The sequence below is a fragment of the Talpa europaea genome (genome assembly GCF_964194135.1).
Source record: "Talpa europaea genome assembly, chromosome: 1".
Taxonomy (NCBI): domain Eukaryota; kingdom Metazoa; phylum Chordata; class Mammalia; order Eulipotyphla; family Talpidae; genus Talpa; species Talpa europaea.
In genome coordinates this window covers 133591247-133616023 of record NC_140073.1, presented here as the reverse complement: position 1 = coordinate 133616023, position 24777 = coordinate 133591247, and the positions used below count along the sequence as shown (strand labels likewise).

The 24777-nt window shown below is 34.4% G+C and overlaps 1 protein-coding gene across 4 annotated transcripts in view; it reads right to left on the bottom strand.

Moving 5' to 3' along the window:
• The window catches only part of PARD3B (par-3 family cell polarity regulator beta), a gene marked incomplete at both ends in the record, with an annotated part of 909806 nt that overhangs the window by 791631 nt on the left and 93398 nt on the right, over positions 1–24777 (bottom strand). For all 4 annotated transcript variants that reach the window (XM_084247417.1, XM_084247420.1, XM_084247419.1 and 1 more), the window contains one exon: positions 4251–4352. In XM_084247417.1, coding sequence (XP_084103543.1) covers positions 4251–4352 — 102 coding nt within the window. The remainder of the gene's footprint in view (positions 1–4250; positions 4353–24777) is intronic.

The following is a 24777-nucleotide window of genomic DNA, read 5'->3' as shown; positions in this document are numbered from 1 at the left end:
TCAATTGACATAACAGAATTTATACTTTGCCGTATTTTAGTATCATATTGCAATTGTAACTGCAAGCAAGAAATAATGACAATGAAAATGATCATTTAAAAAATTCAACACACAAAGGCTCTCATACTTGACTTAAAAATATAGTGAGTAAATATTAACCTGTGCAATGGCTTATTAAGCATCAGTTTTTAGACTTCTTAGAACCTTTAATACATTGCAATGAGAAACTGACAAGTGAATATTACATAGCTCTTGTGTGTGGCACTGAAATCATTTCTACTTAATACAAAATTGCGTAACTATTGAGATGTTTTACAATCAAGTACCTAAAAGTGACAGCTCACCCTGTGAACTGGGATCAATTTGTGATAGACTTTGAAATGGGTGCTAAGAACAGATCTGAAGTATAAAATATCTATCTTGCCCTACAGGATTTAAAAAGTTTAGTTAGTATCAAACATCAAAAATCATCATCATTGTACCTACAGTGGACAGTACAGTATATATGTGTGTGCAGATTCTGCAATCCATCTTCAAAGTAGTTACTGGTACATAGAATGATTTTTCTTCCCATGAAACTGCATACAGTAGTTTGACCCAAGTATAGTCTACAAAATCCATTTGGAATTTAAATTATACCTGGATTGAGTCATCAGAATCCTGAAAAAGGGATACAAGAGAAAGCAACGGTGAAACTGGCAGGCCTTCACAGTAAATTAGATGCAGGTTGCAAGCAAAGAGTTGGAGTTATCTAATATGTATGACAAACTAATTCTGAATTAATTTTATTATACTCCATCATTCTAGTACCAGTATTTTCTTAACAATGGTGGAAACTGTGTAAGCAAAATTCATGTTTATTTATGACAGACAAATTTTCACAATTATAAAGTATAGATACAAACACCCAATGGACTGCTTAGCTCATGATAAAAGGGAAAAAATAGAATGCAGCAGTTTTAATTCCAGTTTCCAGAATCTGACTCTGCCACTTACTACCCGTGAGATCTACAGCAACTCAATCAATTTTTGTGTTTCTTCTCAAGTGCTAAAAAATAGACATCAACAATAGTTCTTGCCTGCAGGATTACTCTCTAGTAATCTAGAGTATGTAGGTTCCAAAGGCCTTCTGGACCAGTTAGTATCCAAGAAAATATCTAGCAGTTGATACTGGTGAACTAAGTCAAAAGACTTGGCAGCCAGGGAAGACAGTGTAATGCTATGAATTCTTAGATGTTATCCCAAAGAACGTGTATTATCAGACTGATATTTAAAACTGAAAAACTGAAGATAACTGTCATAACCAGTAATTGCTGTTTTAACAAATCTCACATAGATATTAGGCATCATAAGATAAAAAATTCCAAAACTTCTCTACTATATAACAGTTGCATGAAACGTAGATAGAAATAGTGTCACGTGGTGAAAAATCAATTCATCTGTGAAAGGTGCTCAAATGGAAAGCACAGTCAGACAAAACCTCCCAAAGAGACACTATTTATACACCAAGCTTTGTGTTGGCTAAAGGAATAAGAGAGGGAAAAACCAAAGACAAACCAATTCTGGTACCAGAAGTACTGAATTTAATTTCTTTAGAAAACCAACTAAGCTCCTTGGATGTCTTCTCTGACATGAACTAGAATACCATTTAGCCTCTAATATCGATCTTTACTAAAGTGCACTGGATGACCTTTCCATATTCTAAATAAGTGGCCTCAGCCTACTCTGCTTTCAGATTCTAAGTTTTTCTTTTGTGTGTGTGGGTGTGTTTTTAAATATTTATTAATTATTTTTTGATTTTTTATTTAAATTTTATTTTTATATTCCCCATACAATTGCAACCCCCTTATTTTGACCCCATCCCTCCTTTCCCTGCCCCCCGCCCCCCCATAGAGTGTCTCTGGTTCATAGTTATTTGTTGATTTTGATTTTTACTTTCTTATAGTTATTCTTTTTCCTGTTTTTCTTTATCTTGATTCACCCTTCCCAGCCAGACTATCAAAGATACTTAACAGCAATTTCTCTCCTATACAGTGAGTTTTTCCTAGGAATTGAGGGATGTGAGCTCCAGCCCAAGGGTTATGTACATCTAGACACGCTTCATTGGACTTGCCTTCTCTCCATATTCTAAATGCAAGAGATTATTAAGTATCCAATTTGAAAACAGGTGAACTATAATTTCACCTAAGCTCAATATTGTCCCAAAGAATCTTCTGTGAGTTTTATATGTCACTAAACATCTACAAGTCTCACTTATAATTACCTGATCTAAACTAACAACAACAACAAAATGGTAAAATAAAGTATGGCAGACCTTTCTTTCCATAGCAGACATATAAACTGAAGAAATCATGAGATTTGAGAGAATGTCAGGAAACATATGTGATGCCCTCTTTTTCACTTATATATTTTTAAAAGGAGTACTTTTTTTTCTGGCAACATTGAGAGTGTAAATTCTCATCAACGCCACTGAACAATACCAACTAGGCTTCATGTAGACACATTAAAAGTGCATTAAGGGAATAGTTAAATCTTGACCCAAATAGGACTAAATCTTTGGTAGGATTTTAAGTGATTATCTCACATTTTCCCCTTATTTAGTAATAGTGATAAAGTTCTCTTAAAACAGAGATTACATATAATAAAGCCCTTTCTGTATCTAGTAAATGGGTTGTGATTAAACAGCTCACTGCCAAGAGAGTTAAAATGAATTCTCTGAAAGGAACATCTCCCCGGGACAAATGAATTCCTTGGGTACTGTTCATGAAATCACCCTTCCTATAGGGAGATCTTGGATAAGGCTGAGGTGAGACTCTTCTGGTTCTTATGAACTGATCATTTTTGGTTTTTCATTTAACATGCTGGATTATGAAATTTTAGGAAGTCCTTCTTCAATTAAAAAAAATTCAAATACCTAGAATATTTCAAAGGAAAATTGCTGTAGAGAAGCAGAAGGGGAAAACAGATGTGAAAGTATTCCTTAGCAGTTATGAAGGTAAATAATACATTATTTGTAATATGAAATCAAAAAATAAAAAAAGAATCATTCATGAAAATTAAATAGTTTCTTTTTCATTCATTAATTCAGTAAGTACTCTTTGAGAATCAACTTTGAGTAAGATATTATACCAGATATTACTAATATATACTTTAAAAAATGAAAATCTCTTGGTCCAAGTCTTCCAGGAGCTTCCAATCTATTTAGGATCATAAGTTTCATATGAAATGGCTAATTATAAAGCAATGAAAGCTAGAGTTGAGTTGTAGCAGAATTCAGGGAAAATAAATGGATAGACTATCTGCAAACACCAGTGCACATTTGAATAGTGAAAAAAAAAATGTTACAGAAAAGGAAAAATATAAACTTTACCCAAGTTCAATAAATCATTAATTTATGGTCCAGTCCAGATGGCTAACACACACACACAACTGAGATTGCAGAAAAACAAAATAGAGAAATATTTACAGACATGTTCACCCAGAATAGATAGGAGTAAGGATTCACAAAAGAAACTTTGAAACAAGAATCCCTCAGGGTGAGCTACAGTTCAATTCTGAAGGACACTTTAGCCACTGATAACAGGAACATTTAATCAAAGGAACTTAACAGCAATAATCCAGTGAATTCCAACTGAATAGTAAACATTTTTTTCCTTGCTCAGTTTAGTCTAAGAAGAAAAGTCCCATTAAAATAAGATATTTGCAATAGAAATATTCCCAATTAGGTAGCAGAACATGCTCTTCGCAATATCTAATTGTTCCTTTTAATTTAGCAATCCAAACAAAGACTATCACTCAAGATTGTTGTGTACAACAACTGTAAGAAAAATCTTCACCATAGTTTTCCCTAAGACTTATCTCCACATTGCTTACTCTATCTTGAAACATGTTATTAAGTCTCAGGCATTCAGTTGAATATTTAACATGGGCCAACAATATACTTCAGAACTGGCAATAAGAGTGAGTGTTCCAACAGCCTCAGAGCCTGACACTAATGTACTGAGACATATTAGCAACTCTTGGGAATGATGTCTCTGCTAATTAGACCACCATGAACAGATTCCCAAGCCTTGACCAAGTTTTGCCAAACATCTAATGGAGAACTCTGATTTATAGGCTGTCCAGGTGAAGCCCGAACAGATGGTATATTTTAAAAATAATTGACACGTGAATTTGTTCAGGTTCTCAATCTCCAGAAAGCATGCAGCTTTAAAGTTAAAAAACAAAGAATAATATTTTTAGTCATCTACCTTATCTTTGTCTTCAACGACATCTGCCAATACATCATCTGGATCCAGGATTCCTCCATCTGTGTATTCTAAGTGATGAATCTTCACCCAGTAGCCAGGATCCTGTGGTAGAACCACCAAATTTCATGAATCAAACTTTTAGAAAAGGTAAAACACATTTTAAGTCTAAAATAAATTGACTCATTAAAACTATGCTCAACTTCCATATGATCCAGCAATTCCACTCCTAGGTATTTACCCAAAGGACACAGAAACATCAATTCCAAAGAGCACCTGCATCCATATGTTTATAGTAGCACTGTTTACAATAGCTAAGCTTTGAAAACAGCCCAAATGCCCAAAAATAGATGACTGGATCAAGAAGATGTGGTACATATACATCATGGAATATTACTCAGCATTCAAAAAAGATAAACACATGCAATTTGCAGCAACATGGATGGAGCTGGAAGGGATCATGCTCAGCAAAATAAGCCAGAAAGAAAAAGAAAAATATCAGATGGTCTCACTCATAGCAGGAATCTAGAAAACTTAAATAAAGGACCAGGAAAAAGAATAACTGTAAGAAAGTAAAAATCAAAATCAACAAACAACTATGAACCAGAGACAGTCTATGGGGGGTAGGGAGGGGAGGGATTGGGGTCAAAATAAGGGGGTCACAATTGTATGGGGAATATAAAAATAAAATTTATAATAAAAAATAAAAAAAAACATGCTCTAGTAATAAAATTTTTAAACAGCAAAAACAAATGTTATTTACTTGGATAAATACTTAGCCTTTGTATGTTTATTTTTTTTTGCCAGGTTATATGTAATATACAATATATATAATATCCAACTATTTTCAAAATACCAAAGTGGTTTCAAACAGTCTACACTTTCACCAGAAGTATTTAGGATTTCTCATGTTTCTCATTCTATTTTTCAATATAAGAGCATTTTCTGTTTCAAATCCAATTATGTTTAGTGTACTACATTTGATCATTATTTCTCCTCCTTTTTTACCAGTTACCCAATTATACATGACATATAGCATTTTATTAGTTTGAAGTGTTCAACATAATGACTTCATATATGTATATGTTGCACAACGCATATACATCACAGCAAGTTTTCTGGGGAAAAATTGAAATACAAAAATAAATTGCCCTACCTATTTGAGAAGCACATTCAAGGAATTTCTGATCATCTACAACTTATCTCGAGAATATTCTGTAAAAGATCTTTTTGAAAGTCCTTTCTGAAACAAGGGATTAGAAGATGTAGTACCAAAATGTAGTACCAAATGTAGTATCAAAAAAAAAAAAAATCAAAAGGCAGAAATCAATGATGGCAATATCCATCACTTTGGGTATATGAATGGAATGCTGCAACCTCACGCCTTTTTAACAATTTATATTGCACACTCTATCCAAGTCCTCTACTCCAAGATTTGCAATGATATTTGGAGCAAGAGTTCTAGCACTCCTGCAGCACAGCAGCAATTGCAACTGTTTTCAGAGTTAAAAGGGGGAGGGGGTCATTGAAATGGGGCACTGACTTAATAGCTCTCCAAATATTGTTTTTCTGAAAACTGCTTAGGACTGTAACAGTTAAGGAGAAAAATTATATTTTTCAATTTGATGTGTAGGGAATATTTGTGGCTAGATACTCTGATATCTGAATTAAGAATGAAGTGATGTAGACCATTCAATTATTTATGCACTTTCAGAAAAGTAAACCATTATAATACTGAGACAAGAACAGAAAGAAGAATAAAATAAGAAAAAAAAAACATTAATAAGGCTTTTACCAGAATACCTAAGCTATGAGTAATTTGGTTCTGTGATTCTGAGAAAGTCTCTCAAAGTGGGAAACTTTTGGCTATAAAGCATTCAATGTCCAATAAAGTAAGAGACATCAGTTTTTTGAGGAAAGATGGATATTCTTCTAGGATAAAGTGCTAAGCCTTTACCACATGAATCTTTAAAAAGAACAAGAAGTAACATAACTCACAGAATTCAATTGCAATTTTACAAAAACTAATAGAAATGTGTGTCATAAAGCCTTTTTTATAACTGTCCCTCAATGAAAAGCAAGGTCATACTATTAAATAACTCTTTTAAAGCATCTATTTGGAGGTCTACTAAAATGTGGCCCACGCACACAACTTTCCAGTAAGCTGTCTTGATAAAGTAATAGGCTTTAAAAATCTAAAGGAATTCTTCTTAGCTAGACTTTGAACATTTCAAAATTAAGTCTTCTATGAAGTACCTATAAAGCAACTCCAAGTTAAATTAATGTCTTTGCCTCTAACACTAGGCCTATAGGTGGAAACACTAACGATTTATTAGGAAACTTTAAGTAACTGTCTGATTCTATTGCCCAGAATCTATTGCAAAGATATGAGCAGGGACTATATAACCAACCAGGTAAGAAAAGCACAGGATAACCATCACTCACATTCCTTAATAAGAGATTTTTGCCAGCTAAAAGTTATTCAGCTAAAACCATGAGCTAAATACAATAGACTGGATTCCAAATAGGGAAAATATTGGTGAAGACAAAACACTATAAAACGGTCTCTGGACTACACAGAGAAGCAGCAAGAAAGAACTCTCCCAGTCATCATTAGGAGTTGTAGTATCTTTACTTGGCCACACCGTGAGCAACACATTTTTCTAAATCTACCTAGGACTTTGACTGAAATCCATGGAGTATTACTTTTTCTTGTAAAAACATCCTTCTTTTAAAAGGAGTTGAATTTAATTAATTTCTATAAGCTTCCATTGAGTTGGTTTTGATATATTAAGGTTCTGTAGATGAAATCTGTTGATTTTCACTGGGTTTACAAAAGATGTATTCTAAAGAGTTTCCTTTTTTAAAATCCAATAACTTAAAAGCAGACATCTCCTGGGCTATCTGCTTTTTTCTCATGCTTTGTTTGTTAAAGCAGATTTTATCCACTAAAACTGAAGTAAATAATTACTCCCAACAAGAACCATACATAAGTTTAAGTATACCTCTTTTTGTGTAGAGGTCAGAATAGAGACAAAGAAGAAAACTGAAGAGTTTGATTTAAAATGAGGAAACTCAGGAGACAGTAGGGGATGGGATCTATCAGTGGCAGCAAGATTGGGTCATTAAGTCACACAGCATTCCTCCCTCATACATAGGTGTGGGACCTGAGACATTCAGGAAAACAGGCACAGGAATTGAAGCTAAAATTGAGTCTAATTTTGACTCAAAGCAGTTCAGAAATGTAAAGGCTTATAGAACAAAATTAAGTAAAATTATGATTAGATTCACTCTGGAATCATATTTTATGCAAAAAAGGTTTATATGAAATGCATGGTGCCCAAATATACCAAGATACTGCAATTTTAATTCTCCCCATTATTAAGTGATACTGTCATTTAATACATACTAAAAAACAGGTTAGTGCTAAACACTAGCACAATGTCCAAATCTGAACAAAAACAGACGAGCTAGATAAATGCCATCACAGAGTTAATATTTTAAATATCCAACAGAGGTAAATCAACAAGCACAGTACAGACCAACTGCATTTTTTTTTCCTGCATGGTATTTTGGTCATAGATCATCTTAAGAATATACGTACAACATTAGCAGCCAACGGCTATCATAAGAGCACAAATTTACTGACTTTTATGCATGTAAAAATTTCAACCATTACATTTCAGTGAACATTTTGCATTTAATGGACTTGGTATTATTACCATTAGGAATAAAACTAATCAAACATGAAAAGATGTTCACATATGTGTCTTGGTTCACACAGATAATCACGTAGAAAAGTTTACTATATTTTCATGATCTTGATATTTAATCCACCTTTATATTGCACAAACAACTATTATAACAAATTATTTTGAAAATAGGGCCTCTACTGGTGGCGCAGCAGTTGAGCACTGGGCTGCGAAGATGCCCGCAGCCTCTGCAACGCCAGTTTGATCCCCGGCCACCAGCGAGGGTCCCATGTGGCATGCAGACCTCTCCTGCCGAGCCCACCGCTCCACTCAGCAGTGTATTTCATCAGTCTGCCTGTTCTGTTCCCCACTCTGGCTCTGGTGAATTCTCTCACCCTCCCGTGCTTCTGAATGTACCCAGTGCTTATATAAATAAATAAATCAATCAATCAAAAAAAAAAAGAAAATACGTAGTATATGTGCTCATTTTGCTATGCCCTAAGTCTTATTACATCTCTAAGATCACTGAAGAATTGAAAAATAACAATGTTTCCTCCACTTCTAATAGCATCTAATATGTTTTAAGAATAAGTGATAGTTAACCAAAACCCTACAAGAATTTTAATACTAAAACTAGTCAACAAGGATAAATTGGAAAAAGGAAACAAAAACACATGCATTTGAGCAAGAAGACAGGTACAGGGCGCTTTTAATGACCAAATGTAGAAATAGTTCCTGGAAGATGCTAATATACATAGAAACAAAAATCCTTCCCACCATGGTAAATATGAAATTTGAACCTAAAAATGAAAAAAAATTATAATAAATTTGTCCAGAACTATAATATTGCATCATTATCATAGCAGGTTAATTTTAGTGCTTACTATAGACCAGGTACTATAATGCTATATACTACAAGTTTCATTTGATTAATTCATTTCTTAGTAAATGGCCTCAGGAAATATTTATCCACACATTTTGTAGATGAGGAAAGCAAGTCATGATAGGTGAATGAACGTAGTCAAGGTCAGATGTTTAATAACCAGCAGAGTTGGGGCATTTTTAATTTTTATTTTTAACATGGAAAATAAATACTTTTTTAAGATTAAAGATCTTAACAAAAAGCACATTAACCTAGGAATAAAGCAAGGGATCAGATCCATCTCTAACACAACTTAACTATAATGGATACAGCCTACTTACTGTGACTGACCTTGGGTGCCTTATCACTGGTGAAGCTGGAAGCTCTCTACACCACATGGAGATCAAAGTGCAGTGGACACAAAGAGGCAATAATGGAAAACCCAGAGTCTTCACATTAGTATGTTCAATGTTTCACAAGTGAGAAACTTCAGAACATAATTACTTACAAGCATGGCATTAAGAGTATAGGAAACAACAGAAAAAGACCTTTCTGCCAAGAGCATAGAGGGAGCTTGAGGCATCAGAAGTTAGAAAAAAATATAAGTTTTATGTATATAAAACTTAACTTCTATCAGAATCCCCTGGGGTTATTCTCCCCTCTACCTATGATCAAAAGAGAATCAGATGCCCCAGAATGCAACCAGGAAAGAGACTGGTCAAACCAGTTTGGAGATTGCTTAGGGTAGGCAGAAAGCAGGAGACTGTATTCAGTCACAGAGCCTTATAGGAAGGAAGAAAGTTCCAACCAATTACGTCTGAACAAAGCCTAACAGAACAGCACTGACCTGAAAGGAAAGAATTAGTATGCCAGTCAAAATAGTAATGAGTATGGAGCTCATAAGATGAGCTGGCCCAAACTGACAGCAGACCATGCCTCTACCTACCTAAAACAGGATGAACCATGTGCAAACTTAGTAAAGGCTAGGAGCGAACAAGAGCTGATTAGAAGAACTACAATGGGAACAGGGTTTTTATGCTGGTGAAAAGTAATACATGGCTGCAATATTGCAATTTATGAGAAATATTTATTGGTCATTCACATGCCAAAATATATTTCTCACATATATTTGGTCTTCATTTGCAGTTCCTGACTCACAGTTCACAAAAGCCTAGGCATTTCCTAAGTTTTGAAAGTGTTACAGGTGTCTCTTTATGTGGTATTGAAGGTAACTGAAAAACAGCTGAAGATGGAGGCAGGTTACCAGGAAAAACAAGATGAAAGAGGATGAAGCTTTCAGCCACTATCCCCTGATTTCCCATGAAGGGAGAAGGGCTAGAGGTTGAGTTCAATTGCCAATGATTTAATCAAGCATGCCTCATTAATGAAGCCTCCAAAACATCCAAAAGGAGCAGTTTCAGAGAGCTTCCAGGTTGTTGAAGATGTGAAGATTCGGGGAGAAAGGCTCGCCTGGAGAAGGCCTGGAAGTTCCACCTGCCCCACATCTTGCCCTGTCCATCTCTTCCATCAGGCTGTTCCAGAGTTATATCCTTTGTAGTAAATCAGCGATCTAGTGAGTAAAGAGTTTTCGCAAGTTCTGTGAGCCATTGCAGTCAATTAATCAGACTTGAGGAGGGGGGTTCATATGCAGGGGAGAACAGTCTGGGATTGTGTGGGGCCTGAAAAGAGGAGACTCTGGCTGAGTTCTCTCCCTGTAGGATCTGACACTTTCCCCAAAGAGAGTTGGTATCCAAAGAGAGTTGGTATAGTCACACTAATACCAGATAAAAGAGACTTTAATAAAAGAAATATTACTAAATATATAGGGATATTCATGATGAAAGGGTTAATACAACAGAAAGAAGAAAGAAACTAGAATATTTTAAGTTAAAATTAAATAATGTAAAACATTGTGTGATACAGCTAGAGCAGTAACTAATGGGACATTAAACACTTTAGTGCATATTTTAGAATAAAGTAAAGCTAAAATCAATATTGAATAAGAATAGCTAGCCAAAACCAAAGACAGAGTAGAAAATAAAGTGGAAAAACAATGAAGTATAAGACAAAAGTCAAAGTTCTATGAAAAACTTGATAAAATTGATATTTAGCAAAACTAATCAAGAAATAAGCAATTAAATTTCCAGCATCAGGAAGGGAAAAGGCAGACAATAGGTCATAGATATCATGTAGACCTTCAAAAGAGAATATTGTAAAACTTTACCTATAATTTTGACAGTTTATATAAAGTGAACACATTCTTTGAAGGACACAATTTACCAGCTGTGTAAAGTTTTAATGAACTATAAAAATACAAAAACTAATAAATTATATATATATTTTAAAAATCCTGTAAGGAAAACTCCAGGCTTGACTACTTCTCATGTAAAATCTCCCTAATGTTTAAGAGATGGAGTCAATTTTGCACAAATTATTCTAGAAAATAGAAAAAACAATTTCCCCATTTTTTTAAAATGAGGACAATATATGTTGATACCAATGCCTCAAAAGAATATTATAAAAAATTATAAAAATTACCAAAAATTTCATGTGGACATATATTCAAAAATCTTAAATAAAATATGTATAAATAAAATCCAGTGTATTAAAAGGATAATACATAATGACCAAGGGGTATTTATTCCAGTAATGCAACGGTGGTTTAAAATTCAAAAGTCAAAGTTATTCACCAATAAGGGTAAAAGATAAAAATTAAATGATTATCATACTGGATACAACACATGCACTTGAGAATTTTCATCATCTCACAGCTTAGTATATAAGGTAGGCCAGTAACTAAATAAGACAAATCAGTAGCAAACAGAAAACTACAATTTTTTAAATAGTAACATTTATAGGAGAAAAATCAAATCGTTAAGAATAAGTCTAACAGGGTCTCACTGGTGGTTCAAGGGGTTGAGCACAGCACTATGAGGCAGTCCATGGCCTCTGCAGCATCAGTTCAATCCCCAGATGGCCAGGGAACAACCCACATCGCACGGCAGACCTCTCCTGTCTCTCCCACTGCTCCCCTCAGCTGTGTATTTCAGTCGGTCTGCCTGTTCTTCTCCCCACTCTGTCTCTGGTGGGTCCTCTCACACCTACACCCCCATAGTTCTGGCCTGTGCTCCGGCTCTTGTATGCATAAAATAAATAAATCTTTAAAAAAAAAAAAGTCTAACAACAAATAGGTAAAACTTCTACGCTAAAAATTAAAAAGATAGGGAAAAACGGAGTTTCATTGAAGATGTTGATCTTACCCAAACTGATCAGGGTTAGGGCTAGAAACACGAGACTTCAGAGCAACCAGAATTCTCATACAGTGATGGTGGAAGTATGCAAATTTGTACTCTGGAAAACTGGGAGTATCGAATCATACATCCCATAATCTCAGAAATTCCATTACAGGTACATGTCCAACAAAAACAAGTATTGAAAAACTTCAGAAGACACATACTAGAATATTCATAGAAGAATTAGCCCCAATACCTAAATACCTGGAAGTAACTCAAATGGTCATTAGTAGAATGGCTAACATGCCCACACAATGGGCCACTGAAAAACAAGAGTGAATAAAAACTTTATGCAACAATATGCATGAACCTCACAACATAATACTCATCAAAATGAGCCAAATATCAAGGATGGGCATACTGTGTGATGCCATGAAAATAAAAGTTCCAAAGCAGGCAGAATTTACAATGTTCAAAGTCAAGAGACTTGTTACCTTTTGAGGAAGTAAGGGCTGTGAAATAAGGAGTCTCAAAGGGGCTTAGGGGCAATGCTGTATTTCTTGATCTGTGTGATAGGTACACTTACTCATGTGCTACCTGTATGTGCATCATACTTTAAAAATGTTTACATTAAGATGAAAAGAACTTTTGCTTCAAACTAAAGTAAGTAGTCATTACCTTCCCACATGACATGTTTAGAGACAAAGGAAAAACACAAGCAGTGTACTAAAAATGCGACAACCATCTTAGGCTATAATAATAAAAGCACCATGTTCAAACACGGTAAGTAATAAACACACCCTATCCTAAAATGGACACACCACATTTAGTGTAAATTTGAAGAATTTAAGAGATGATTATTAACAATGAAGAACACCACCAAGAGGGTTGGAAACAGGTCTGATGATGAGTGGATGGACCTAATTAAGGTTTGTTTAAATTGGAGAAGACCAAGGAGGAAAACAGCTACTGCCAACATTGTAAAACCACAGTTTACAAGACACTGAGATGTTAATGTTATCTGGCTAGGCAAAAAACTCTCTTATTTTAAAAATATCCATGGAAGTTTTCTCAGGGAGACTCCTTACTGGAGAAAAAAATATTTCCTTTAAGTAAGTCCAACACTACTTGATTTTCATCCAGATCATATTATTGCCTTTTCAATTAAGAACCAGATGAAGTGTTTGGATTGTGTTGGAGACCATGTTTTCTGAAAATGTTCAAACACTTGGAATCACACTCAGTGAAAGACTTGAGCTACCAAGCACACAGCAACTGAGCAACAAAGCAGAGCAGCATCTCATTTCATGCTTAATCTGGGATACATGGTCATGGCTCATACAAGTTACATTAGTGATACTATGCACATTCTTATCCCACTCTTGTTCTTTGTTGGGTTTTATAGGTTAATTTGCAAATGTTCAAAGGCCATATGAGATTGCCATCAAGTTAAAAAACTGTCACGCACAAGAAAGATTCAGCTTATCCCACCTTGCCCCCAGAGAGGTTATATAAACAGAGAGATAAACTGAAGCTCAGCAAAAGATTTTCCAAAAAGTGCTAAGAGTGGAGTGGGTTATATGATGAAATATTTCTGTTGGAGTCAAGAAAAGGCTAGACCACCATTATCTCAAGGATGCTACTAGATAAGGGAAGTGGACATTGTGTGAACCTGAAGAAGGTGCACACTTTCAAACCTGCAACATCTAGAAGCTCATGGCTCTGCTGTAGGGATTTGAACCTTTACTTGGAGAAATACCTTGCTAGAAGACATGGGTGCTATACCAAAAGAATATTTTGAGTAGTTCAGCATGATTCCACAATTATTATTTACCAGTAGAAAGTCTGAGTATAAGACTCTATTTTAAATTTTCCAATCAGTTACCTGACAATTCACTAAGGTAAAGAATTTCTTCCCAGAGTAAAAGTGGATGGAAAGTTGAAAGTGTGCGTGTGGCTGAAAGCATGTGTGTGTGTGTATAAACTTTATATATATATATATATATATATATATATAAACTTGATAATATTATATTTACAATACTGTTTTTAAATAGTATTTAGCTGATTTCCCACTCTAAAAGAGTTCTTGCCCATGACTTCTTTCCTTCAAGGAATGGGAGGTTTTCAAATCTTGATTAGTAAATCCTTAAGTTCAAAAACTGGTAAGAATTCACTGATTCATGGACCAGCATCTTACAGACAGGAAACCTGAGTACACAAAGGTTAAGGCACAGGAAGATCATTGTTGGCTTGGCTTGAGATGCATAACCCTAAACAAAAGTAATCTCACTGTAAGAGCACTGACAATTCCAGGGGAAATTTTTAATTTTCTCTCATAACCCAAGTTCTGACAGTATTACTTATTCTCTTTTTCAAGCAGGGAAAAAATATTTAAGCATCAAGGCACACACTTCACTTTTTATTTCATATATCAACTAAATATTAAAAGGAATGTTAATCACCCCATGTCATTTTTCATTCAGCTTTGAGAAGTAACCATAATCTCAGCAGTTTCTTTATATAAAGGACTTTAAAGGTTCATTTTTCATCCTGGGATTAACCTAAGCTTATTTGAAGAAAAAGGTCCAGCTATCTAGATAGAGCTTTATTTTAAAATAAAGGACAAATTCTAATTATTTTCAAATCTACTATCTACATAATCACAGTACACTAACTCTTTACAAGAATATGGAAATGTCCTTTTCCTATGGATCTAATGTGAGTTAAATGCATGAAAGTATAAGCCTTATGTAAATCTTCAGGATTAGGCACACTATAATTTTAAAACCAAAGGTCTACAAGAAAAATCAAATATTAAGACCTAAAAATTAACAAAAAATTGCAAATGTATTTAATTTATATATATATATATATATATCTCCAAAGATTCCCAGCATGATAGACTTAAAATATTAAACTACTACTAATTTAATAACAGTGAAATAAAATTTTTCAAATTAATTTTAAAGAAAACAGCTGATTTTTTTAAATCCTGTTTTCCATTAATCATTTCCAATGTAATGTTATAGTCCAAAGACCTGGATGCCAAAGTTTCAGAAGCTTGTGTGGTCGAAAAGAATGCAAAGCCTACAGCCAGAGAATGCAAGCAGCCATGTCTCCAAAGAGCAAGAGAAACTTTTTTTTTTAAATAATTCATTCATTATAAAACCCTAAAAAACATTTTGCCACAAAATGAATGTTAGTAATAAATTGAGAATGCAAATTCATACAATCCAAGTTATATTTAATGTAACCAATTAAATCCATATTTTCCTGCTGCTGGGATGCTGGCATTTTGAACAATAATACCAAAGAATACCTTCAACAGCTATTGTCAATTGTGTATCTTTATGTAAATGAATAAAGGAAGAAGGTGCAAAGCATGCTAGAGGTTACTACCATAGTCTCTAGCTCTTTGCTCAAGCACAAAGATTTATGCTCCATCACTGCAGAAATTAAGACATGGAAAAGAGGCGATTTAATTTACATAAGAGGAGGTATTGGTGGCAATGTTTATAAAGTTAACTCTAAGATAAAGGCCTCATTAACTTTATTCCCACCTGATTATAGTTTCTTTTCTATATGGAACTAATAGGAATGATAAAGTATTGTCTGTCTCTTATTTTCAAAAGCATTGGACACTCTTTTGCCCACTATGGTTAGCTTTCTTTCTCCCACAGGATCATTTCCCCAGAATGCCACAGGTGAATGACAGATGTAGCTGAAAAGAACACAGCACAGTCACATAAAATGGCAACAACATACTTAACACTCAATGGATTGTGAGAAATCCATTTCATATTCACACACTGGTAACTAGACACACACAAATACACATATACATATTTTCTTTCTTGACATCATGTTCTTACATTCTACAAAAACAGGGATACTTGTAATTTACATACTACTGTAATCCCAGCACCTGACACAGTGTTCTTATACACACAGTATCAATACCTATTATTATTACTATTCTGTGTAACTGGAGTTATTGAGTTTAGGAAGGCAAAGAGACTGCCCTAGGTTTGACAAAGAAAAAAAGTAAATAGGAAATAAGATAAAGGTCCAGAAATGAACAAAAATTGCCAAGAGAGAAATATCAGACTGTAAAGCCTGTTTTTCATATGACAAAATTTTGGACAAAAGTAAACATTCTTCCTTGGTCTTTTATCTGTGACCAAAATGTGGTTAGTAGACCAATGCAGTCCATGAACTGCTTTTCTTCTGCAAGAAAATGAATACAAAAATTGGGCATTTAATATTTTACAGCTATTTTTATTGCTTCATTATCCAAGCACACGATTTTGGATTTTATGAGTTCACATTTGCTACAGAAGAACAAACAAAACGGTCTGGTCCTCCACCACAAATAGTTTGAGGAGCCATGGATACAAGGGCCATCTGCCCAATACCCAGTGGACTCATAATTAACTGATAGTAAGTTGATATCAGTTAAAATGTTGTCATATGAAAAGTAGGCTTCTACTAAGATGGAAGAAAATCTTCCACTTAAATATCATTTATATAAGAAACCGGATAGCAAAAATTAGCTAAAACTTTGAGGAACCAATCTAATAAATTGGTCACAACAGCTTACTTTAAGATACTAATGAGTCATTATATTACTATTAAGCTATAAAGATAGTGGGGAGTGGAGGAGTCTTCCTAAGCAAAAATGCCAATTGTGTCACAGACACAAACAACAGAAAACAAGAAGAACTCAAAGTATGTATTTTAAAGAAAGACAACAAAAAATTAGTGGAAAAATAATCAAGATACTGTGTTGTAGAACACAGCAACAGTCATTCTTGTATGTCTTGTGTATGGCTGCTTTCAAACTACAAAGGCAGAGTTGAGCAGCTGCAATCAAGTTCATGTACAAAGGCTAAAACATTGACTATCTGGCACCCTTCACAAAAAAAGCTTGCCAACTTCTTCTTTAAACCTTGTGTAAAAATTACTTTGATTTTTTAAATTAGATAGTATAGAAGGGTAGCCAAATTGTATTCTCCAGAGGCATATCTCTTTGAGACATTTGTTTCAGCCTTTTTGAATGCTAATCCTCTCCAACTAATTAACATTTCTAATGGTCTCAACTTATTGAGGTCAGAAATCATCTTTTGAATTTCTAATATCATCCATGGCAATTTGTGTATTCAAATGTTTATTTCCTTTAATGATTACATATATTTTTAATAAGTTAAAAGTCTATCATCTAGACTGGATCAAGAAGATGTGGTACAGGGCCTCCCTGGTGGCGCAAGGGATTAAGACGCAACCTATGAGGCTATTCACAGCCACTGCAGCACAAGTTCGATCTCCGGCCAGGGAGCCACATACATGGTGCAGCAGACCTCTCCTGACTTGCCCACTGCTCCCCTCAGCAGTGTATTTCAGTCAGTCTGCCTGTTCTGCTCCCAAGTCTGTCTCTGGTGAATCCTCTCACCACCTCCACCTCTGGCCTGTACCCTAGTTCTTGTATGCATAAATAAATCTTAAAAAAAAAAAGATGTGATACATATACACAATGGAATATTACGCAGCAATCAAAAAAGATAAACTCATGCAATTTGCAGCAACATGGATGGAGCTGGAAGGGATCATGCTTAGTGAAGTAAGCCAGAAAGAATGGTCTCATTCATATGAGGAATGGTCTCACTCATAACAGGAATTAAGAAAACCAAAATAAGGGATCAGGAACAAGACTAATTACAATAAAGTAAAAATCAAAATCAACAAGCAACTATAAACCAGAGACACACTACAGGGGGAAAGAAGGGAGTAGGATCAAAACAAGGGTGGTGGGAATTGTAGAGGGACTATAACCAAGATGAAAATGCATACACTGTATAAAAATGAAAAATAATGTAAAAATATATAATATTTTAAAAAAGTCTATCATCTAAAGACAGAATCCCTTCATTCCTCAGAATAAAAGATGGTATCACATCATCTGCTCTTCTCTCCCTTTGTTCTTTCACTTTCCTTTTCTGTAAATTCTGCCTTTACTTTTACATCATCAAAGTTGAAAACATTTACAATTTTTCTGTGATGATAATCATACTTTGTAATTTAATTCCACAAGTTGAAAGCCAATACAGTATTGACATTTATGGCAACCAGGAACTAATGTTCCCTGACAAACCAATTGGAAATGACTATCATTCCTTACAGTGGTAATGACATTACCCCTAAATCCTTTTTACAATCTACCCTTTGCCCTAAATTATGTTGGGCTACTTTGATATGTAAGTCATGAGTTAACCTAAATATCAAAAATACATAGTAAGTTATCCAAAAATATACTTTTAAAGTATTACATAATACACATTACATATATATATATATATACACACACATACACACAATATATACATATAGTCACAAATAAGCATGTGGATATAATCACATTCAATAACAAATAACATTATGCCTGACTTTTCATAAATAAGAAATATCACTCTCATTATGAAAATGAGTAGTGCTCCATTTCTCATATTTCACATGAATTTAAAATAGTCTAATTTCTTCTAGGAAAATGATAATGTCTGGTGTCTGGAATATGAGAAGCAAACACTTCATATAACCAGATAGCAATAAGTAAGTTATCATTAGTTTCCTACTGTATTCACAAAAACTTACCATAAACTATGATAACACATATTGTAGGAATGAAGTACGATGTAGCTCTCACTAGGCTAAAATCAAGGAGTTGCAACTAAATTCCTTTCTCAAGACTTTAAGGAAGAATCCACTACTTGGCCTTTTTGAACTTCTAGAGACTACCCATATTTCACTCACCAGCTCCTTCCAAATTCAAAACTGAGGCCCAAATTAAGCATATTTCCTGGACTATGACAAAACCAGAATATACTCATAGCACAGTACTGACTCTTGGTCAGAGTCAAGCGATTCAGTCAGTGAGTTGATACTGGACCTATGTAAATAGTTCACTGTAAAATAGAAGGAACCATACACATGGATAGTTGGAATGGCTGGAATTTTTCATCATTGGTTGAGGAATGTGGTTCACTCCCTCCAAAATAAAGAAATCTGCTACTGAGTGTGTGGCCCTGAACCAGATGGCACAGAAAAGCCATACCAGAATAAATGTCCTTGCTCCTCTCGCAGAGCCCTTGTAGGCCTTTTAATAGGACCCAAACAGCTGGAGGGTGGGCCATCCTTGGGGCAGGGGCTCCACTCCATGAACTCAATAGCCATAGCCTAGTCTTCACAAATTTGTATTTCATATATAAAATATAAATGGATTATATGATAGAAAAAAAAATATATATATATATTAATCAGTTTTACAAATGCTGAAGGAAAAAGCCTGGATTGAAGAAGTCAGAAAATATCAAAATAATAAACATGGTTAACACATTGCAGAGTTCTGAGGAGCCACTCCCACAAAATTCTTCACATTTCTAAATCAGGGTATTTTCTGCTGTCTTCTCTATAGGAAAAATGGGGTTGCTAAATTGAAACCCAGTGAACACATACAAATATTTGCATATGACAAACTTCCTTTTAAATGCAAGCCTTTTAAACTAATGCACAATAAACACAATGAAGAATGAGGTAAAAGACAGGGAGAGCTAGAAGTTACTGATCAGTCCTTGGATGCCTCACTCTACCTCATCCTGTATGCATTTACTAATGAGTGCCAAAGACAAATTCTTACTACTTCTACTCTCTGACATTCACTTATCTAACGGAAAACTATTATCAGGAAATATAGCCAAACGACTAAGCCCTGCTAATGAGTCCAAATTCTCAAAAGCTATTTGCCTAGAAGTTCTTCAGAATAGATTTCACCAGAGTCAATATGTTTTTATAAGGAAAGCTTCTTAAAAACCAGAATCAATTTTTAAATGTGGAAATAAAAATATTTCATAGTAAGTGCTTTTATACAATGCATTACCATTCACTATTCTGTCAAACAGGAAAATCAGCATTCTCAAAACATTAGAACAATGATCAAAAGTTTGCTTTTAATGACTAACTTACAGGTAGAGTAGTGGCAAGCATTTAGTTATGCCCCAGCTGGCAAGAATTTTATTTGCTATGTATATTTGCAGGCCACAACTTCCAGAGCTCATATGATATATGCAAACACAACAGATACTCCCAGATGTAAACAACAGAGGTATTTCTTCACTACTTGAAAAAAAAGTCTAATATCTGAGAACAGGCAATTGATGTTTTATTCAATATTCAATTTTATCACCCCAGACATTTTCTGCCTTGTTATCTACTTTTGAGATTTGCATAGAAGAATGGAGATTCTCAAAATAAAACCCATCCATTGTTATGACTAGCTGAGGAGCAAGTAAGTTATTAGACAGTAATGAGATGAGAATTTATCAAAGCAAACAATATTAGCTTCAGATTATTAATCAAATAAAAACCTCATCCAATTAACGACCCTATTCCTTGAACATGAGCTGGTTTGTTGTCATGTTTCAAAATTGAAAAAAAAAGATTTCTTGCATTTTGTTTCTCATCTGCTATCTATTACTTGTGTTCTTAAAAATGTGTTTCACAACTTTAGTTAATGCACACATACCAAAAACCCACTATTTTGTAGTTTAAGACAGAGAGAGGTTTATTTCTTTCATATGTAAAAGCCCAAGTTGGCAGGGAGTTCAGCGGAAAGGCAGCTTGGAAGAGGTTGCACTGGGACTCAGAGTTCTTTCTGTTTTGTCACTTTGGAATTCTTCAGGGTTTTGTCATTAAGGGTAATGATGTCTTGCTGTCACCTGTTAGTGCCCCATCCAGAGGAAGAAGAAAGAATGAAGAAAACACAGTTTCCATTCAACAACATGGCCCAAAAGTTGCTATGTTTAAAAAATACTTTTCTAAGGACACCATTTCATTCTAGAATAACTTAATTGTATGTAATAACTAAAGCTAGACCTGGCCCAATACCAAATAAATTATTAGAAGTTTAAAAAACATGTGCTATCTACTTTGTGATATGTGGTAGCTACTTTTATAGAATAAGACAACTAAGAACTATTCAAATATCAAGTAAAATCAGTATAAAAAAAGTCATGATCTATTATATGTCACATAATGGGGTGTGGGAGTTACCATATTCATAATGGAATTCATGTTCCCTACAACCCTTACCTGTAAGCAGTATTTACATTTATATCTACAGACAAGGAAAATAAGGCTCCAATTGCTATGTTAGATTACAGAAGGTCTGAGAGCTAGTAGGTGGAGTTTGCAAGTCCAGGTCTAACCCCACATCTCAAGGATTTCATATCCTACCCATCTATCTTTAATATCATGCTTGTATTTTAAAATCAAAAGTAGTTAGTGGAAAAATTTAATTTGTTCGTTAAAATCAGTAGACCTATTAGAAAAACCTATATGAGTCTACCTTCCAGAGGGTGCTTGACCTTAACACTTATATTTCTCAGTATGGATGATAAAAGTTCAACACATAACTTTAAATACCAGCATTGTAGCCAAGAATGGGGTGGTATTTTCACCAAAATAGTATTAAAATTCAAGAGAAGAATGTCTCAATGCAGAGCTCAAGATAAACTGTGGGTAATCTCAGGTACAAGAGTAAAAAAAACAGGATGGCAGGATGAGCAGAGGGGATAGGTAAAGCAACAAGCAGGATCAGGCTGGAAAAAAGATAACTTGAACGTACAGCTCAGTGAAACCCATTTTAGAGGTAAACTGAGATAATGAATAACTAAAATGTGACAAATATAACAGTAATTATTTGCTTAGTGATTGGTACCTGGAGAAAAGGAAAATTAGAAAAACACTGCTCCTTCATGTTCTGGATAGGTATTATAGCATGAATATAAGTCTGATTATGCAACTAGAGACTTAGAATACATGTAGTAGAGTAGCAGCTCTAAAAGTAGGTTCACTGATTTTGGGGAACCCCCCCGGCCTTTTCAGGTTTCCAGCAGGTCATAACTACTTCCATAAATGTCTATGATTTTACTTAGTTTGTCTACTGTGTAGCCCTTAACATTCCAAATAAAATACAGATCAATGGATTTTAATTGAGTATAAAAAGTTCATGGACATGGTTTCAGTTTCCTCCTTGTAAAGTATCTTTAAACTACAACTTGTCTTCAAGTTTAGACAATATTTTCTAACTACATATCTGTATGAGGTTCAATTTTCTTCATGAGCATCAACCACAAGAAGATTATCACAACAGATAGAATGCAGAAGGACCTGAGAACACACTTGTCTTCCATTAAGTCGGACATTAAAAATATGTAACATGTAAACAACATGTAAAACAATTTTCCTCAATAGAGTTTTTGCTTTGAAAAGTTACTTCTCAAAAAATGTTAATCCGTTACCATGTAAGACTGATGTATGATTTTTTTAATGTTTTAGATAGCTCAGTTCTGATGTTTAATCCAAAGTATTGCTATAAACTGAAGCTCATTGAGGTCCTCAAGGATTTGAGAGAGCAAATGGCTAGACACCTCTGTGGCACAGAACTGTATTCCAAGTGGAGATCAGGGAAGGGTGCTGAGTATCACGATTTACTCTGCTGCTAGTTGTGAAGTACTTGGTTTGAACATTAGATGTATTGTTTTTTAAATACGTTTGTTTAGAGATCTTTTTAAAGGAAAGCCAGTCATAATTGGGATTTACCTCTTTGGACCTGGGAAACTCTCAAAAGCCGCATCTTTGTGACACTCCTTCCAGGTATTCTTATTCAGTGGTTGGAAAACAAGCAAGGGGGTATGGAAAAATCAACAGCACCAGAGTAATGCCTGGTGAGACAAAGCACAGCACCCTCATCCAGTGTGAACCATTTCACTGGGTAATCTAATCATTCCTAAGACATTCTTTTGAGGGTAAGATGAGAGAAGAGGAAGGATTACTACTTACATCTAAGTACAGCACTATATATATATATATATATATATATATATATTATATATACACACATATATATATACACACACACACATATAGTTGTTGGTGTGTGTGTGTGTGCATGTGTGTGTAACTGAAGAGGGAGTTAAAGTCCATATAACTATCAGTTCTTACTTAAAAGAATAACTACTAACTCCTCATCTATTTAAAAAGAGTTAGAAATGCAAGAAATGTGATGTTGTATTCCAAGGCAAAGCATCAACATTCAACTACTCAGCCACACTAGTATTCAAGCTCTGAGAAGGAAGGAAGTTTGTGTTCAGACTTACACTGGACTGCCCCCAAAGTTTCTGTGACAACTTGAGAATCAATGATTTCATATTTGATATATCACTCAAAGCAACATTGCATGTAGTATAATTTCACTCTAAATTTATAATTAATACTCTAAAATTAAAGTTATTATAAGATTAAGATCAAGCTAGATTTTGGCTGCAGATTTCTTGAGGAATTATAAAATATATTGCAATTCCTTTTATTATAGAAAAGTATAGTCCTAAAAGAAAATGAAGGACTCACACAAAAAGGTAATCCACATGGCAGTGTTGATAACTGAAAACAAAATCTGAGTTAACCGAAGGAGCCAAAAATCACTATAGGAGTAGGCACTCCTATACTCCACACTGCTTAATATTATGGAGCACTTGTCAGTGCTTAACTAAATTTGGATTGGTTCACTAATGATTTACATATCTTCAGAATTTCTCCAGAGACAGTATTGATATAACAGTAAATTAACAGCTTTTTTAAAGAGCATGCAGTACTATGTATTTTAAATTCTCATACTAGCCTCCAATTTAGCATATTACCTGTCACAGTATAGTTATGCAGTAAAATATCTGTTTAAAATGTTTAATCACTAGGGATGAAAAGGGAAGACTTTTCTCTTTAGGAGACTTAGAAGCATCTGGTTGTGGCTTTTTTTTTTTAAATTACAAGATATCAATGTTCAGTTCATAAATTAGCATATTAATTTTAAATCCCTATCCCTGAATTCTCTAGACAATACAGAATTAGAAAGATTAAACTGGTACAAATTAGAAAGGTTATCTCTGGACAACATTCAAGAATTAACCAATAAAAGGAACAACAACAAAAATTACAAAGACCAGTTGAAAGGAGATATTTAATTGCAATAATAAACGCAGTTGCAAGGGAAACTATTGATTGAGGGAGGAAATCTCCAGACCAAGTGAGACAGCACAGAGAGGCAGAAATTTATAATTTAGAAGGTTCAAACACTCAATAAACATTTGTTGAATGGCAGCTTTCCTAAGGGAAGCACATGAAAAGAAGTATATTATCTAGAGATCTCACTCAGAACAATTGGCAAGCACTTCACACCTCTTCCTCTTATAAGGATCTTAAAGGTTGGAGGTGAGTTCTCTATAGGGGCTTTTCCAAGTAGAAACACATTGCTTTGAGGACCCCATATAGCCAGAAAATAGTTTTAGCTCAGAGTGTTCCAATCTTAGGGAAAAAAATGGCATTAAAACAGAATTATATTAAACAGTAAAGGTTGCCAGTTTACGTTTAGTGTGAAAGAAGCTTTGGCCTAGACCTATGTAGTTGTATTATAATCTTTTTTGTAAATAGTACCATTGTTTATAAAGACAGATTAATGTTATTTCAATGGTACTATTAAATAATGTATGAAAGTACTAAAGATGATGATAAAATGAACTCAGATGCCACAGTCCACATGTGAGTGGTGCAAATCACTGCCTGACCCATGAAAGAGTTTTATTTGACTTGCATAATATTTTAAAGGTAGGGAATTTTGCATAAAATTTGCTTTCCTG